At 39.4% G+C, this 18,242-nt stretch overlaps 1 protein-coding gene across 3 annotated transcripts in view; it reads left to right on the forward strand.

Annotated features, from left to right (window-relative positions):
• The window catches only part of UBE2Q2 (ubiquitin conjugating enzyme E2 Q2), a 37,170-nt gene that overhangs the window by 15,158 nt on the left and 3,770 nt on the right, over window positions 1-18,242 (forward strand). For all 3 annotated transcript variants that reach the window (XM_085515868.1, XM_085515867.1, XM_015872468.3), the window contains 8 exons: window positions 3,297-3,401; window positions 5,772-5,876; window positions 7,328-7,384; window positions 7,918-8,058; window positions 13,234-13,318; window positions 15,897-15,957; window positions 17,284-17,374; window positions 17,695-17,753. In XM_085515868.1, coding sequence (XP_085371994.1) covers window positions 5,847-5,876; window positions 7,328-7,384; window positions 7,918-8,058; window positions 13,234-13,318; window positions 15,897-15,957; window positions 17,284-17,374; window positions 17,695-17,753 — 524 coding nt within the window. In that variant the 5' untranslated portion in view covers window positions 3,297-3,401; window positions 5,772-5,846. The remainder of the gene's footprint in view (window positions 1-3,296; window positions 3,402-5,771; window positions 5,877-7,327; window positions 7,385-7,917; window positions 8,059-13,233; window positions 13,319-15,896; window positions 15,958-17,283; window positions 17,375-17,694; window positions 17,754-18,242) is intronic.

The raw sequence follows: 18,242 nt of genomic DNA on the forward strand, positions 1-18,242 counted from the left end.
TTGTCTGGTAGCGTAGGCAGTCACTGAACCTCAGGGTGGTACTGCAATAATTTTCTGTGTTAAAAGGATGTATGCTTTTTAGTCAGTTGATCAAGGTTCCTTTCAAAGTGTGTGGTTTGGTACAAGTGCTGTCACAGAGCTGAGCCTGTTGGTTTGTGACTTCAGGAAGGTTGTAAGAAAATTAAAGCTAGCAGGAGTTTGCTTTCTGTGGCACTGGGGAAAGTAAGGATCTCTCCTTAGCTGAACTCCAGTGAGTAAAGTGTGTCCTGCTGTTTATATGCATTTAGCCATTCAGCAAGTCATAGTAGGTCCTATGCAGTCTTCAAGTCCACAAAGGAGAGGAAGTACAGATCTTCTGCTGATCAAAGGCAGGTGGGTAAGGGGCTTTGCTCTCTTCACCATGCCCCTTCACACCCTCATTACATTTGACTTTTAAACCTCTCACTGCATATACTTTTTACGTAAAGTATCATTGCTGCTCTGTTAGTTTATGAAGGAAATTAGAATTCTTTCATATGGAGAAGGGCATTTTTTTTTTCCCTTTAAATGGGAAAATGAAGTGTCAGAACACTGTGATGTGTTCGCTATCTTTTGGGCTGCACAACATAAATGGTGATTTCTGAATGTCTGACAAGAAGAGCAATTCCCAGAAAACTCTTAATTAAAACACAGGAAAATGAGTAATTTAGTTCTAAACAAATGTAAAAAGGATGGGGCTGATTTCTGTCAATGCCAGAGATTGTGCCAAAGCTTAGGAAATAGAATCCAGTTGGCTGACTTTTATTTAGCCAGTTTACTAAGGAGATTTCCAAGAAATAAAGAAATAGCACTTAATCAAAGATTATCTGAAAATCAAAGAAAATGAAGTGGCAGTGGGTAACAGGTGCTTCAATCTGTGATGAAGTTGTAGATTTAAGTGGATTTTCTGACCATTTATCATAATAAAATGTGTGGGCATTTTGGGTTCCTGTGTTCCATGTACAGTTGTGATAGTATCAGGGACGTGAGCAAGGTGTGGTGTGGTTGGGGAGGGTTGTGGGTTGAAACAGTATTATAGGAATAGAGAAACAGCTTAAGTCTGATACTGACAACAGGACAGTATTGCTGTCAGTCTGTAGAACTTGATGAAAGTTATTGGGCAGTGCAAGTGAGACAGCCTTGTTGGGTAGTTAATGGTAAGGAGGGTGGGGTCATAATTAGAAGACAGATCTATTCAAGAAAAGCAAAATGATTAAAATGTATCAGCAATTTTGGGAGATGAAACAGTGTCTGTATGGTGAGATCCTGTGGGTATTCTCTTGTTACGCTGTGGCTTTCCTTGGTGCTTCTTGACTTGTTCCGGTGGCAGGAACGTGGAGCTTTTCTTTAAGTTTTTATTTTTGGGTACCATTTATTATTAGACTTGATCCTTTTGCTGTATTCTGCACCAGAAGCACCAGAACTGTTGGTGTTGTCAAAGCTCCCAGTCTGTCCGGGTGTTGATACAAAGACTCTGCAGAAGTGATGAGCCCATGAATTGTCATTCTATCTGGCTTGGCTGTAAACATTCAGCCTTTGTCCTCGGGCCTTGGTGCTCGCTAGGTGTGATGTCATCCTAGCATGTCAGGGCTTACTGAGCAATTGCATTAGCTTTGCAAGCTGTACAGTGTGCATTATCTTGAGAAAGCTGCCCAAATCTAAATGTTTAGCCTTTCTCTGTTATGATGAATTTTTGCATTTAATTGTAGAGAGGAGGAAAATACCTTGTTACAGCAGTGACCTGAAAGAGCTCAACAACTTAATACGGATAATAATATGGTTGACACCTGTGCAGCTAAGCTTGACACACAGCGTCACTGAAGGTCAGCTGTGCAGTCATAGGACCAAAATAATCTTGTTTTTTAGCCACTGAGAAATAGTAATAATTAGTGTTTTGAACAGCAGGTAACTAGTGCAATAAAAGAATTGTTCTTCTAAGTTAATTCTCACGAGTTACATCTTCTCATTTGGGAAGCTTATGTTTCTTGCATGATGTATATTAAATCCATCTCTCCTTTCTATAGGATGCAGATGCAGGAAACAGCTGAGTTAACTCTGAACAAAACTGGCTTAACCACAAGCTCTGGTTTTGGTTGCACACTGTGGTATTACAAACTCATCGGCCTGTTTGAATCTCAGGGTCAGGATGTTTGTTTGAAGTTTGTGTGTGAATTCTCCATTTCAAAATATAGTGACTCATAGCTGCGTGAGACTCAGCTTTTTCCATAAATACGTGTTAGTTAAAGAAGGAAAAACTTGGTGCCATTTACATTAAGGTAAAAGAACATACTTACCAGCAAATCTGCCAAGTTAAAAGGTGTTGCAGTGAGCTGGAAGTTGGACTTATGTGAGTGGATGTGCTTAAGAGAAGCCTTTCAGATGAATGCACGGTTTCTGTTTGTGTTTCAAAAGCTAAAGCAAACTAATAATGAATGTTCAATGTGTTTTGGGGGCTTATAGTAATTTATATGTGCTGTACATTCACAAGGCAGACAGCATCACATCCTACTGTGTTTCCTCACATGTGGCAGAACTTGGAATGAAATGGAATGAGAGCAGAGGAGGATTGTCATTCATTGAGAAGGCATCAGTGTGTTCAAGTAGCCGCTGTGGTGTGCTGAAACACTCAGTGGGATTTCTTGCTCAATTGTCAGACCTGAGCTGTGAGTCAAGTCCTTGTCTGAGGATGGATTCACTGTGTTTGTGAAGATTATTCGATATGCCCTCCAGACTAGGAACAGATAAGGTCTGCAGACAACAAACATCTTATCCTAGGTTTGTCCCTGGTCTCCTGCTGATGGAGAAAGGAGCAATGAGGGTCTTCCTAGCACTTCTTAAAAGGCTGCTTGCTGTGCCAGTTTAGGGACAGAAAAGCTGCTCGTTGTGGATTGCAGATGGTTGTGGTCCATGTCTGTTCCATGCTGTATGTGCTCAGACCATGGCTTGTTGTGTAGAATGAAATGGATTTCTAGTCCTATGGACCCATTTCTGCTCACTGTCAGTAAGGATGCATTTTGGTGCTTGCCAAACAACTGCAGGGATCTGCTGGCTGATCAATTGTTTGATCAAGATGAAAACAACATAATAGTAGAAGAACCAGTATTCTGGAATTCGTTTGACTTCTCACGAGTTGCCTCAAGTTACTGTGTTACTTTTCTTCTGTGTTACCTAGCTTAGGGTAAGATGAGATGTTACTGCACTGTTGAAGTTTGGATGTGAATGAGCTGTAAAAGCTTTGAACTTTTTTTGTTTATTCATTGTTGTTTTTTTACAAACAGGAATCTTACCCCTCTTCATCACCAATATGGTTTGTAGAATCAGATGACCCAAACCTGACTTCAGTCTTGGAGCGTTTAGAAGATATTAAGAAGAGCAATACTCTGGTGAGTTCTGGTTGATTTAGGTGTTATTTTGGTTTGAGTTTTTTTCACATTAATAAGCACATTGATAAGCAGTGGGTTCAGTTTAGAGTCTTATTTGGGGGTCTTTGCAAGCATAAGTTTCCCCTTCTAAAAGCATACGAACGAAAAGCAATCCAAAATATTTGAAACAAGAAAAGGAAGATGACTTAAAAATGTTTGATTTTTCACTGTAGTCACTTTTCAGCCCCCAAAAGTTTAAGGCTTTCTGAGAATAATTAGTGAAATGCATCAGAACTTAATGAGGAAAAACAGCTCTTTTAGTGTTTTCTTTGCATGGAAACATTGACTACAGAGGCAAGAGGAGAGCTAAGGGAATGTTAAATACAGGCCTTTAGTCTGTGACCTCCACCTGGGGAGACATTGGGCAGTTCCATAGTGGAATGCACAGCCAGACCAGCTTTCTTCAGAAATTCCTTTCTACAGGAAGGGATCAGCATGAAGCTGATGTGCCCATTAGCTGCAGATTAAAGCAGGGTTTTAGACAGGATGTTCCCTGTGCTTACCTGTGTACAAGATTGCTTGCATTGGGCTGGAAAGTGTTTATCACAGATATGTGGGACTCGCTGTGCTGAACTGCATGCAGGTGTTCATTGTAACAAAACAGCTTCTGATATCAGAATTGATTGGTTAATGTAGCACCTGTGGGTGGCCCGTTGGCTTCTCAGGAATCAGCCCCACATTGTGTAATGTCAAAATGAAGACAAAAGAGGGACAATTACTTTACAAAATCAGACTTTGGGGGGGTCAAAAGGCTTGAGTTTGTGGGTACTGAGGATTTTTTTTCTCCCTTACAACTTCACCCTTTACACTCTCATTGAGGAAGTTTGAGCAGCTTGCACACGCACTTCCTGTGGTAGGGTGGAAAGGATAAGGAACTGCCTGCAGAAATGAATACCAAAACTAATTTATATCAGCTTAGAGTTTTGAGGGTATTTTTTTATAGCTGCAAAACAGTTTTCACTTAACCTCAGCTAAAGGTCTATTGTTTCATATTGCTTCGAGCTCATAATAGAGGTTACTGTTAAAACAGTTAAAATACTGAATGAGAAATGGCGTTAAGCTCTCCAGGAGCTCAGCAGAGCAGATGTGCTAAATGCATTTCACCAGATCTCTGAAGTCCTTCAGTATCATTCTGCCCTTTCTGCTTGCTTTACAACTTCTCATGACTATCAGCTGTTTGGGAAACTGAAAAGCGTGCTCTTTAGACAGACATTAGGCGGGCTGTGTGTGCTGATGCTTTGCACTTGACGTGGTAAATTCTGATGTGGCTAAAATTCTCCTATGATGCTTGCATGTTAGCCAGGAAATGCATTTAAATTATTAATACATGACAAGTATCTGCTACCCCTTTTGGTATGGTCTCCTTGTTTACCACTAACACATACAAAATCATGCTAGACTCTGCTTAGAGCATGAGGGTGACTCCCAGATGTACCTTCTGGCCCAAATTGTTCTATAATTCTTTCATACATATGAAAAAGCATAAAGGGTAATGATTAAGGCAATCCATGGCTGAAGGAGCAAGGATGTGGTATGAATTCCTTTTTTGGGGGGAGAAATGTAGCAGGAAGGAAGACTGGTATCAAGTATTTTGCTTTAGAATTTAAACCATAGTTTTTCAGTTGCATTGAGCTAACCCTGAATTGCAGACCTCTGTCAAGGAAGGGGATCCCTCCTCTCAGCTGCGTGTTCCTACCTCCCTCTTTGCGATGGAATTTGTGCTTCTGTGCTGCAGTGCATTAGGAATTGGTCTGTCTGGAAGCTTGCAAGTTGCTGCATTGCTGTGTGATTGCTGGTGCCAGTGTTTCTAGGTTTGCTTCTAGAGTTGCCCTGCTGTGCCCTGAAGAGGGATCCAGGATGTGGGAAATTAAATTGTTCCTCGTTGTTGTGTGGGTTTTGTTGGGTTTTGTTTTTAAAACATTGCTCTTTAAAGAAAGGAAGTTGAATGCTGCAGCATGTCCTGAGGAATACAGCCCTTTGGTTATTCCCGAGTGATTTGTGGCTCTGAGATCTGTGCCTGGAATGAACTATACTGCCAGAGGAGATCATTCTTTTGCTCTCTACTTTTTTTTTTTTTTTTTTTTTTTTTTTTTTTTTTTGGCTTGATTCAAGAAGAAAGAAAGAAAAAAACCATCTTTAACTTGCTGTGTCTTTGGTATCCCATTGTGGTGGCTTTTATTATGACAACTGCAGACAAAAGACGTGTCTTTATTCTACTACCTGCAGACTTAAATGTTGTAGGCTGACTGAAAGTTATTACCATCTTGCAAAAGTACTTCAAAATACGTTATTCCGTGGCTTGGTTTAAATAGATGCTCTCTTTCTTCATAGCTTCTCCAGCAACTGAAGCGATTAATATGTGACCTCTGCAGATTGTATAATCTTCCTCAGCATCCAGATGTTGAAATGTTAGATCAACCATTACCAGCTGGACAGGTAAGTTAAAACTGTGGGCACCTTAATGGAAATCAAGGACTTGTTGTCTTTCTTTGAGTTGAAAAAACAGTGGAATGATTAAAACTTCTGTGTGAGCCAGAACTTAAATGTGATACAATGCAGGTGGGGTTGCCAGCCACTAGACCAGGCTGCGCAGTGCTACATCCAGCATTGCCTTGGATGTCTTGTACAACAAAACACTGTGTGCTGCTTCATGAAGTGTAGACATTGTAAAATGTGCACTTGAATTAACTTACTACTAATGCTTTCCTTTCTTTTCAGTCCATTGCAAAGATATAGGATGTCAGGACTGTGTGCTGCTTTGGGCAGAAAGTGTCTGCTTGAGGTGTCCCGTTTACTTCTGGTGTACTTGACAAATTAAGAGCTGTGAAGGGCTGCTAAATGTTCTGCTTAACTAAAATGTTTTGTGCTGAAAACAGAACTGGTAACTGACAGTGAGCATGTTCTTTTTGTATATTTAATAGGATTTTTATCTGCTTTTGCTTGTATGTATTAAGATGACAATGTCTAAAGACTCTTTCAGTGTAACAGATGGTTTTCCTGTGGCGACTGTACTATAATAATGACAAATAACTTGCTTGATTTTTGGTCTTCTGCCAAACAGTAATACTATAGCTCTTCTCCCTTGGCCACCCACATAGCAATGCAACTCCAACCTCTGTAACATTAGGAAGCAGCTTCATTGAAGAGTCTTGTTTATGCTTTGAAACTCTAAAATTAACTCGTGGAAGAGTTTCACAGCTGGAAATTTTGGATAATTTTCAAGTTGAATAAGAGGCTTTGATACGTCAGACGGAAGATCCATCCAGTACCTTGCAGTGTGTACAGTAGGGGCATTCCTTACTTGTCAAAAAAAGGGTAAGCAGAGGACAAGGATATGATGCTTCCAACTATTTCTGCAGCTCGAACTTCCTGAGCTTGAAGTGTTATCCTGCAATAGAAAGCTCTGGAAAACCAACTCAGTGTGCTGTTTTAGTATGTCATCAGATAATGTAATGACAGTGGCTGTATAATGTTAGTGGCTGTGGCAGTTGTTCCAGGTAATGTGACCAAGAATTAATTATAGAGCTCTAGCGTGTATGTGCTTTCTAGTCAGAACCATGATCTGATTTTCATTGTTTAACATATCATGAGTTGAAACCTGCTTGTTTGTTGTGTTTGTTGCTGTTGTCTCAAAAGTAGGATGTCTTTACCTGGATTTTAAGTTTCCATTTAAAACTTAATGTGAAATCTGTCCTTGTTTCATGCAAATATTTTTTCATTGTTGTGTTCTAGGAAAGCATCTTTGTTTATCCCTCCATTTAAACTTCAATCACTTGTAGACCTTGATAAGTGTAACTTTCATATTTACTGTTTGCTAGAAGACTTCCTGATTCGTGAAAGAAAGGAAGATGTTCATTTAATGCAGTAACCTCACTGTTACATTGCAGAATGGAACGACAGAAGAAGTTACGTCAGAGGAGGAGGAGGAGGAAGATATGGGTGAAGTATGTATGCATATGAGATTGTTATCCTAATCTAGTAGGATTCTGGCATTATGCTCTGCGGTGACTGGCTAATAATTAAACCAAAACTGAAATGTTCTCTCCCTAAAATAGCTAGGATTCTAAAATGAAAAACAAGTCTGTTTTTGTAGAGTATCTCCAAGATGCTTAACTCTGTATACTTTTGGAATGGGCTTAAGAATTCCTTAGCTTCCAGTTTTCTATCTACACTCTTTAATAGGCTAATTTGCTACAGTCTTCATTTCTCATCGAGCTTTAATTGTGCTTGTTTCTATGACCAGAAGCAGGTTGTGAATCTGGCTCTCATTTGTATTGTAAGGATTCCTTATGCTCCCCTTGAATACTGTTGGCTGGATGAATTAGGTCAGAGCAAAGCAGAAATGGCATCCAGCAATCACTGCAGTCGCTAGTATGTAGTGCTGTGCAGTGTACTGCCTGTACCCGTAAATACCCTTTGAGAGTTTTCTTGAGTAAAGAGTGTAGCTGTTAACAGTGAATCTCTCTCTGTCCTGCAGGACATTGAAGATCTGGATCATTACGATATGAAGGAGGAGGAACCAGTTGATGGGAAGAAATCCGAGGATGAAGGCATTGAAAAAGAGAACCTTGCAATCTTAGAAAAAATCAGAAAAAATCAAAGGCAAGATCACTTAAATGTGAGTTAATGGAGTATTTTTTCCTTTGCAGTATTCCTGGCCTTAAAATGGAAATGATTTTCAGAAAATAAAGCCTGCTGCTACACACCTAAAGATAAGTTAACATATAGGCGACTTCCAGCACACATAGGTCAGGATTTTTGCCCTACGAGACTTAAACTCTTCAAGTAGACTATGTAGATTTCCACAGTCTGTTTGTAACTGAACTCATCCTTTATCCAAATCTTTGGCGTATGAAGTTAGTTAAGAATCAGCATTCTACAAAGCTAGAAAAACTGCTTCAAAGCATTCTTTTGACCAGTCTGGGGGATTGCTGGTGTAACTTCTGATGTCAAACTGGGTAGGGTGGCATTGGCCCTTTGGAGAAAGAAGCATTTTCTGTCTTTTCATGAGTGTCATAAGAATACTATGGTGTTTTTAAAGTCACCTTCAGAAAGAATATGCTCAGATTAGTGCCCCCACTGTTTGAGCTCTTCTATACTTTTTTAAATCTCCTAACTGTTTGCCGAGTTAGGAGATGTCTGGACAACATCCACACTCTAGATGTCCTGCTTCTCTCCAAGGTTGGGAATATGAGTAGTAGTCAGGTGTAAGGTGTGGGCCTGTGTGTGTTTAGGGAAGAAATAGGATTTAGGATTGGTATGTAGGGAACACCTGACTTTTGTCTTATTTTTTTTTCCTTAAGTAAGTAGCTTTGTTAGTTCTGCTTCTTAAACTTTGTTATTTTTCCAGTAACTCTTATCAGAAGTGACAAAACTGTTCTTAAAAAGTAGACTCAAGGAAGGTACTGGTGTAAAGTTCTTTTCATTTGTAGCAGAAACTATATATGCATTCTCAGTGTTCAGTGGCAGCTGAACCAGTCTACTCCATCTCTCCCTTAGTTAGCAGAGTCTTGTCTGCTTTTTGTCATGGACTACTGGCACTAAATAACTCTACATAGTACAGGAAAGACTCCTTCCTCTCTTACTGATGCTTTCACTTGGGGAAGAGATTCAGTTTGCAGCTTTGCAGAGAAAATGAAACAGTAACATTCCCTTTGGAGTTAGTCAAATATGGATCTTCTGTTCCTGTCCCACTGCTAACCTAAAAAAAACACCCAAAAAACAGCACATAGAGTTATGTTCTGTAGAGCATTCAGTATTTAAGAGCTGGGATGCATGACACCATGCTGATGTTGCCATATAGAACGATTTTAAGACATGACTAACCGTAAGCAATATGGTCACAAACTGTTTCTGTTTAAACTTAGTGTATTTGCAGACTCTGAGCAAATGTTTACTGAATTTGTGTATTTTTCTATATTTATTACTCGGACCTATTTGTAAAGATTCTTTAATCAGTAAATGAGGCCTCTTGCAACCTGAAAGGCATTGTCTGCTTCTGTTGCCTAAATTTCAGTGGAACTGAAGAAGATTTTTATAGTGTCACCATTCTTCCTTGGTGTGGAAAGCCCCTTAAAGCTGCCGATTTCCTTTTGCTGTCTCCTCTTTCCCATTTAGCAACCATTGCCTTTCCTTTTGGTTATTATTTTTTCCCCTCCTCATTTAATGGATCTGAAATGAACGCCACTGGTTTCTTTTGTTTGACAACAGCAGATTCAACTTACATAATAGCTGATTCTCATGCCAACACACTTGCTGATGGTGGTGCATAAATAGGGTCAGCTGAGAACAGGGAAAAGGGTATTAAACTGCTGCTGGGGAACCGTGATATTTTTGTGGGTCACCAGAAATAGCTGCTCTGGTTAAATTATTTCTCAATGGACTTGTGAAGCTTTACTCTTAGTGCTTAAGAGCTGACAACTGTGGTTGCGCCGCTGACCCAGAAAAGAACTAACCCAGTAGCACTAAAACGTGCTTTTGCACTGCAGAAACATGGAACTTCTAATGGAACCTATCTGTAAGACAGCAGCTTCTTGCTTAGCATCCTAAGGAAAAGCAGTTAAAATCTGTATAGTTCTTCCACGGGCTTTATTTAAGGGTTTTCTTAGCATGACTTTCAGCAACAGGAATAAACTGCCTAAACATTGTCTGGTTTTTCCACACTGACTACTGCTCTTTTGATGTACTTCATTTCCTCAGTGGAGGGAAGTAAACCAAAAGCCATGCCATTTACATGCTTTATTTGGAAGAGGGAATGTGAAGCTTCATGTAGAGCTCTGACTAATGCCAAATGCAACCAGAAGGCTTGTAAATTTCTCTGTATATTTATTGGCCCAAGTCCATGGGTTTTCTTCTCTTCTTGGCTGATGGGCAGCTTGCAGATAGTGATCATACCGAAGATTCCCGTATGAAAGAAATGCATACAGTTCCAGTTCTGCATGCTCCTCACAGGTTAAAAACAGCATTCTGTGGATCATAACTCATTTTTAGGAGTTTTTAAGGTTTGTGGTTTTCATATAAGTTCAGAATAACTATCTGCCTGTTTTGTAAATGAGTTTTTTTTCTCTTGGTATCAGTAAATAATCCAAAATTTTGATTGAAATACAGTATATGATGTGAAGCAAGAAGTAATCCTCCTCTGGACACTGTAATAGCTCTAAGAATGAACCACTTGCTTACTGGGAATTAAAAGAAGTCCCCGATCTGGAGTCATTAACTCAAATCCTTAATGATTTGTTGCTGCTTGCTTCTCAGAGGTCTCTCTCCATGGAGTGTACACTGCTCCACAAACACTGAGAGTGCCATCGTGTCTTCTGTAGTGCTCTTGGGGTCACTTTTGACAGAATTTCACTATTTTGTCTGAATTTCTTTTTCTTATTCCTGTATTACCAACTAATTCATGGTATTGCAGCCGAGTAATTGGAAATGTGTTGGTGGGACAATTTACTGTACTGTAGTGAGGTGTGATGATGGCCTTCTGGTCAGAGGAATGACAGGCAATCTGATATTTGCATTTTAAAGCTGCAGTGAGTTGCACCTGCTACCTTGGATAACTCAAGCAACAGCCTATAGTTGTGTTATGGGGGAGTGGGAAGGCCATAAAAGTGTGCAAAGGAGGAAAGCTGAGGCTGCAGGAGTGATCATTAGAGACATAGTGCAGCAGGCAGCTAAAGCAGTGGCATTTGCTCTGATCTCTGCATGGTTAGGTGAGCACTGCTGACTTGCAAGTGCTCAGTTCTGAATTTGTAGCTTTCCTGAAGTTGCTCATCTATTTTATAATGATTTTTATTCCTAAGTGTATATGTTGCCACTGAAGTATCAATGAAGGTTAGAAATGCTTCTGTAAAATGTAATGTCTGGACTGGCTTGGGCCCAAGTTTTCCTTTGCTGATAATGAAGGCTTTGTTTGAAAGCAGTGGCATTTAGTATTTAGGCTACCATCAGGTGTAACATTTCCCTGTGCTTCCTCTTCTGTGTCCTCCAAGAACAGTTCAGAGGATGTAAATTAAGTTCTTACACTAAACTTCTTCAGTTAAGCTTGTTAGGCTTCCTTGTCTTGGGCACAAATTACTGATCTGCGGTCTATGGGCTCTTGAGAGGGTCAAGATTGTCTTTAATATTGCTGTATAAGCAATGGGCAGCATAGTGGAAATAAACTGCTAGGAAAAAGGGTCATGGCAGTTATAAACAGTCTACTGAGACCACTCAGCTTCTTTTTGAATGCCAGTTCTGTTTATCAGCAGTTACAATGGAAGTTCAGGAGTGTGTGGGTGTGCTATGTTTTGCTTCGTAAATCACGACAGCACAGAAGATGCGTATGTTTCATGTGGTTACATGAGCTGCCAGCATTACATACGGAAATTCAGTAGCCTAATTTGATGGAAATAAAAATGCTGAGAGATGACTAATATTCCAGTGGCTGTGTTTGACAATCTAAATTTCTTTTACATTATTTATATTTAGGGGCTGTTATTCTTTGCAGGGCTAAAGCAAATCCCTTCTTTCAGAAAGTAAGATAGCAGGTGAGGCAAAGGTACTGCTCAGCTCTGCACTGAAAAAGCCCAGATCCTGTCAGTTCTGTATGAAGTTGCCCTCCTTTGACCTGGACATGCTCATGACAGTGTCATGCATGACTATATCACAATACAAGTTTGAAAGAGCGCAGAAATTTTACGGAGAGTGGTGGTTAATGCTGCATTGTATTACCTCTTTAACTGTAATTCTTCATTTTTCAGCAAAGAATGTGTATAAACAGTCTTAATTCGCTTTGTGGGATAGCAGACTGTAACTGTGTCCACTGAGGCTGTAGTTGTGAATAATAACCTGTATATGAACATCCACTGTTTTATCATAGAACTGTATTCACTTCCTGTTAAAGGAAGAGTAATCCCTTCCTTCTCTGTCTGATTCTACAGTGTATGCAGAGCCTTCAGCAAACTGAGAAATGGCTTCTCTTGAGCCTTGACTTCATGTAGGTTTTGTGAAGTTGAATTTATTTGCATGTCTAATTACAAAACACGTTCTTTGTGCTTACCCGTTAAGAAAAACTAGTGGAATTAAGCAGTCAGTATAATTAAATGGAGTGTAATATGAAGTTGAATAGCCTGAAAGAACAGTCTACAGATTACAGTCTGAACCTGACCACGTTATATGATGTTACTGAGCAGCAAAAACAAAGGAGTGTGTGGAGGCTTTAGTACCAAGTAACTGGCTTTACTATTAAGAGTAATTGATGATTAATCTTTACTAAGAAATAATTTGATCCTACAAGTCAGGCATACATATTGCTGTTGATTCCAGGCAAACAGGGATGACATTTCAGATGTAACACCAATGGTTCTAGCAGGTTCAGATTCTCCCACAAATAACTCTAACACTTCTGTCCAAAAGTAATTTGGTTGTGGATGTTCATTGTATCTGAAAGGAAATGCTAGGAACTATTTCTTTTAATGCTTGGAGTAAAGAAATCACTCAGTCAGGACTTTATATAGAGACAGAGCTGATCTTTATAACACGTCTGTGTTAGTCTGTATTCCAGTGGAAGTGCCTGAAGTCTAAGCAGCAGCAGAGAATTGTGTGGATCTGAGAGCCAGGAAAAACAGGCAACTTGAAAACCTAATAGGGGGTTGGGTTTGACAGCTTCTTTACATTGTTGGGAGCTTCTAAAAATCAAATACAAGTGAAGAAATCAATGTGTTGTTACTAGCATTGAAGTAATGCAACGTCTTATGCAAATAAAGCTGTTTGTCAATGTTATTTTTTGCTTATATGTAGTTTCTTTTGTTTGTTTCAGGGTGCAGTCTCTGGGTCGGTTCAGGCTTCAGATCGACTTATGAAGGAACTCAGGGATATATATAGATCACAGAGTTATAAAACAGGTAAAACACTTCAGATTCTTAAAGCACACTTTGAAAGATTTCTCCTTGCAAATACTTCCTATTAATCTTTTTCTGTTCTGTAATTGTATGTGTGTATTTATAGATAGAAAAAATACATGGATGCATTATAGATATTGCCTAAAACAATGTGTTTATGAAGTAAAAGGAAGTCAGGATGTATATCCTTTAATATGTTCTTATTTTTTGTCATGCAAACCTTCATAGCACAATTAACAACAGAATTGTAACTGTGGGAGTACTCTGAGGATGAGATGGCAACAAGGAACATCGTGAGATGTCTACTGTGGGAGCTGTTGAGTTTTCAGAACTACCTGAAATTCAGCTCTGCAGGTGTAAAGGGCAAAAACTGAGCATGTCCCAATGGGTGACACTCCCACAGTATATCTTGAGGAGTAGGAATTTGTGTTCAATATCAAAAAGCTTAGTTATTACACTATATTTAATCTTCATTATACTCCTGTTAGTTCTGTTATTTTGTAATGGTGCTCATCAGATCCTGAGATCTGTGTGTTCTTTGGAATAAGGATACAAATGAAGAGAAAAGTTAGTCTTTTTAGTTTGTTTGGATAAGTAGCATTGATTAGCTTTTAGGTAGGTGGTTGACTGTTCTCTTTGCTCCGTATGAGGGCTCTGTCTAAACTAGCTCAGCAAAAGAAACTGCATATTGAATTATCTGCATGTTATTGTACAGTAAGCAGAACTTACATGCCTTTCAATCAGGTTGTGTTCCTGTAGGTCAGTTCAATAGCCACCTCAGTCTGAACAGAACCAAGTAAGGATGTCTTGTAACTGCACTATGTCCCGAGTCAAGGAACTGTCTTGTTTGCCTGGAGTTGTGCAACTCCTCCTGCTCTTCAAATCTCCCTGTATAAATAAGTGCCTGATAAGAATATTTGTTTCCCTGAACAAACTGGAAACATCCAACTGAAATGGAGGTTGACACTATAAAACTGATGGTGTTTCAAAGCAGGATCACCATCCTACTTAATCCATTTATTAATTGTTTTCACTAAATGATGCTTTGTTGTAAAACACACCTGGATTCCTTACTTAGGACTTCAGTGAATTTAAGTGTCAGCTTCTTCCTTAGAGCGTAACTCCTATTATTACCGGCCTTGTTCTGTGTTCTGTTGTGAGATGACTCTCACCATCTTAATGGACATGATTAGGTAATGTGGTCTTGATTCTGAGTACTTGTTTTTGTGGTCATTTTTCCCATAATTTAAGCTTCTTTGCTATGTACATCTAAAGGGGATCACTGTGAAACTTACAGGTTCTGGGGGTTGTTGTGAGGAAGCATCATGGCATTTTCTTTTTTTTGCAGCACAAGCCAGAAAATCAGAGGTTGCTTTTAAGGTGCATGGAGCTCTTTTCAGTGTCTCTGGCATTATGTACTTTAAGGATTGACAGTAGAAAAGCACTAGGAATCTAAAGGGGTTTTTTTCTGTTGTTAGTTCGCTTTTGTTTTTAAAGAAAAAAAGGTAGTTGAAAAATCGATTTTGATCAGGTAAGACTAATTGTTCTTGAGTAATTTTTTTTTAGCTCTTATTGCCTCAACTAAGAAAAATGTATCTGAGCTGGTTGCAAGTAACACATCTTGACTGTTTAAAAACAAAATAATGACAACAAGACTCAACTATAGATACTGCTGTTTAAAATCTTCTGTATCAAAGCAGTGAGCAACTGTGTCACTGTTGCTGTTCACGAGCACACATAAATACTGCTCAGCTCCAAAGCTGGATGATTAAAAGGTTGGCCAAGTAGCTTATCTTTCTCTTAGTACCGTCTTCACACCTGTCCTGAACTGTGCACCTAAAGAACCATTTTGCAACTGCTGACTTCTGTACAGTACGGCTCTTTACAACCAGCAGAAGTTATTCCTTCTGGGTGGTTACAGCCCAGAGTAACCAGCAGAGCTGGAGGACCAGTGCCTGAGTTCTGGGTGGCAGTAGGGCAGCTGTTCTTTTGATGCGTCTTTCAAGTTTTCTGACTGCTCTGTTCAGCTGTTGGGAGTGTTATTAGGAGTGTGCTTCATCCAGCTCAGTGTCATCTTCTTGGGTTTCCACTCCTTACCCCAGCTGGGGTGCTGTCCCTATTTGCCAATTGCTGTTAAGAGAACCTGTGAAATATAATGCTGCATGCTTGATCTGTGTGTTAAGTGTTTTAAAAAGTGTATTGGTCATGTACTAGGTTTAAAATATACTGGGTACTAAGCAAGCTGGAGTTCTACAGCGATGTAAAGTTTGAAAGGAAACTGGACTGGGGGGAAATGGTTTAGGAGGCAGGGAAGTATTTTTACTTGAGTGGGGTGTAGGTTTGGTTTTTTGTTTTGTTTTGTTTTTTTGTTTTTGTTTTTTTCCATATAGAAATGAAAGAAATCTTCCCTTGGGGCTGCTCAGTAGTGCTTCTACTACTGAGGACAAGATGTGAGATGATGATAAGATGATACAAGATGTGTATGGCAGTATTTGTATTTAAAAGCAAAGAATAACCTTATACTACATTTTGCCTTTTAACAATTGTAGTACATAGCTAATTCTATCTCATATTTCTACAGGGATATATTCAGTGGAACTGGTAAATGACAGCTTGTATGAATGGCATGTTAAGCTTCTAAAGTAAGTTGTTACATTTCTTTCATTTTTCTGAAGAATCTACTAAAATTGCTGCAGAAAATCTGGTTTTGAATGAGAAACTCTAGTCAGAACCTATAAAATAGTGTATGGCTATAAGTTGGCTAGATGGAAATGCACACAGATATTGAACTATGGCAATTAAGCTGATAACAAATTAAAAAATGCAATAAAAAAACAGCCTCAGCCACTCCTTGCACAACCAACTCTGTGTGTTACCATCACTTTTACTACTATTTCACCTTCTCTCCAATGCTATTCCAAAATATGAAACGTCAGTTGATGAATTTAGTGGCCTGGAAGTGTTGTCTGGGTGAACTTGTTTGTTTTTAGTTTCAAGAAAATACAAATTCTAGTTTCCCTTAAGACGTAAGAGGGGACAGAACTGTTGTGGGATTAGTTCAGCAGGCACATAGGACTGAAATCTTGAGGCATAGAATAATGATGACTCACAACATGATTGTTTTTTCTAATGTACTACTTTTCACTTGTTTGTACTGCATCTGGGGATGATCTCCAAACCAATTTAGAAGAAAATGACAGCTTGTGTGTTGCTACATCCAAAGTGTAATACCTTAATTCTAAAGGCATTATACTGAAATCAGTCCTAGTAACAGGATTATCTGCCATCATCCTACGAGGTAACCTGCAGGAAGGAGAAGCCTGTGCAAAGTAGGTTGGGTGGCTGCAAAAGGTGAAGAGGTGGGAAGAATTCCTTCGGTTCAGCTGCATCATGATGCATAAAGAACTGTGTTCATTCATTCCAGCAAAAAGTGTCTGTAAACAAATGACCTGTGTGTGCAGACCAGTTGAGGGTATGAACATCTCAGAGATTAACCCTTTTACAGACAGAATGTTGTTACTAGAACAAGTAATTCTGAACTGGCCTGATGCTGGTTATGGCTGGAACTGGTGGGTTGCTCAGCACTGAAATATTGTTTTATTTTTCTCTGAAGTAGTTTTTGATTTGTGAGACGGGGACACAGGGCTCAGGTAACTTTGAAATGGGTTCTCAAGTTTGTGGCTTCGTGTGTAGTAGAGGATTGGACTCTTGTAGTCCCTTTAACATTATCTGTTGTCTTGTTTACAGTCTTCTTTTGACCAGTCTCTTAAAAACTTCTGGGGTGGCAGTGCTTGGGGCTGGATTAACCCAGTAGTATCTGAATTAACACCCAAAGTGTTTGCCACCAGTATTTTGCAAAAAGTGATGGAATTGTAATTCATAAATACATGAAGGAGCTAAAAGTGATTTCTAATTACAGGTAATGAAAATACTAACTTAATCCAGGATTCACCCTGCTTCTTTTATAGGGTTGATCCTGACAGCCCTCTGCATAGTGATCTTCAGGTCTTAAAAGAAAAAGAAGGCGTAGAATACATTTTACTCAACTTCTCTTTTAAGGTATGTATCTATGGGAAGAAATGCAGGGGTTCAATTTGTAGCCAGCTGTAGAAACTGACTGAGGTGCCCTTAAGCTGTTACCTGGATAAGGATGGAAGTGTAACGTGTAACGAGGAAAAAGAAACGTAGCTTTCAGTGTGGCACTGAAACTTTCCAAAGGCTGTTTGTGAGCCAGCGCTGTGGGAAGGTGGTTTGTACTGAACTGAAAAATATTACTGCTTTAAATCTAATTCACAGTGTGAGGCTACAGAAAGAGCTCCTGGTTAGGAAAACAGTGTCACAGGATAGTTCTTAACCTGTTCTTTGTTGATGTATTTCAGGATAACTTCCCTTTTGATCCTCCCTTTGTGCGAGTTGTATCTCCTGTGCTCACAGGAGGGTAAGTTGGAGATGCTTTCTAGAAATCTTACTTTGTGGTAAAATGTTAGAACTTGAGATTGGTTATCTGGGTCTGCAGGGAATGTTTTGAGACCAGCAGGTGGACTTGGAGATATTTTCCCAAAATATCAGCCACAAGCTGCTATAGACCTTGAGTTTGGTGAAAGGCTCAGTGTGATAAGACATGCTTCTTGAGTAGCATAAACTAACAGTGGGCAAACAGCTGAGTGCTTTTTCCAGCTTGATGCTGTTCCTTAATTTGAGTTTTAAGCTTGGAATTGCTTAAGTTGGGTCCAGCTTTGGAAGTCTCCATCAGCCATAAGATTTGAGAGCTGATCTCTGAAACTTCTGATCTCTGAAACACTGATCTTTCGCTGTTCCACAGAGCAGTGTTTTCAGTTGTTGCTTTGAAGGGGTCTTTCTTGTCTGTATTGGTAGCATTACTGTAAACTTATGTCTAAAAACTCTTCCAATGCTAATCTGAAAGTAT

Source organism: Coturnix japonica, chromosome 14 (genome assembly GCF_054131305.1).
Source record: "Coturnix japonica strain WE chromosome 14, WE-NBRP24, whole genome shotgun sequence".
NCBI lineage: Eukaryota > Metazoa > Chordata > Aves > Galliformes > Phasianidae > Coturnix > Coturnix japonica.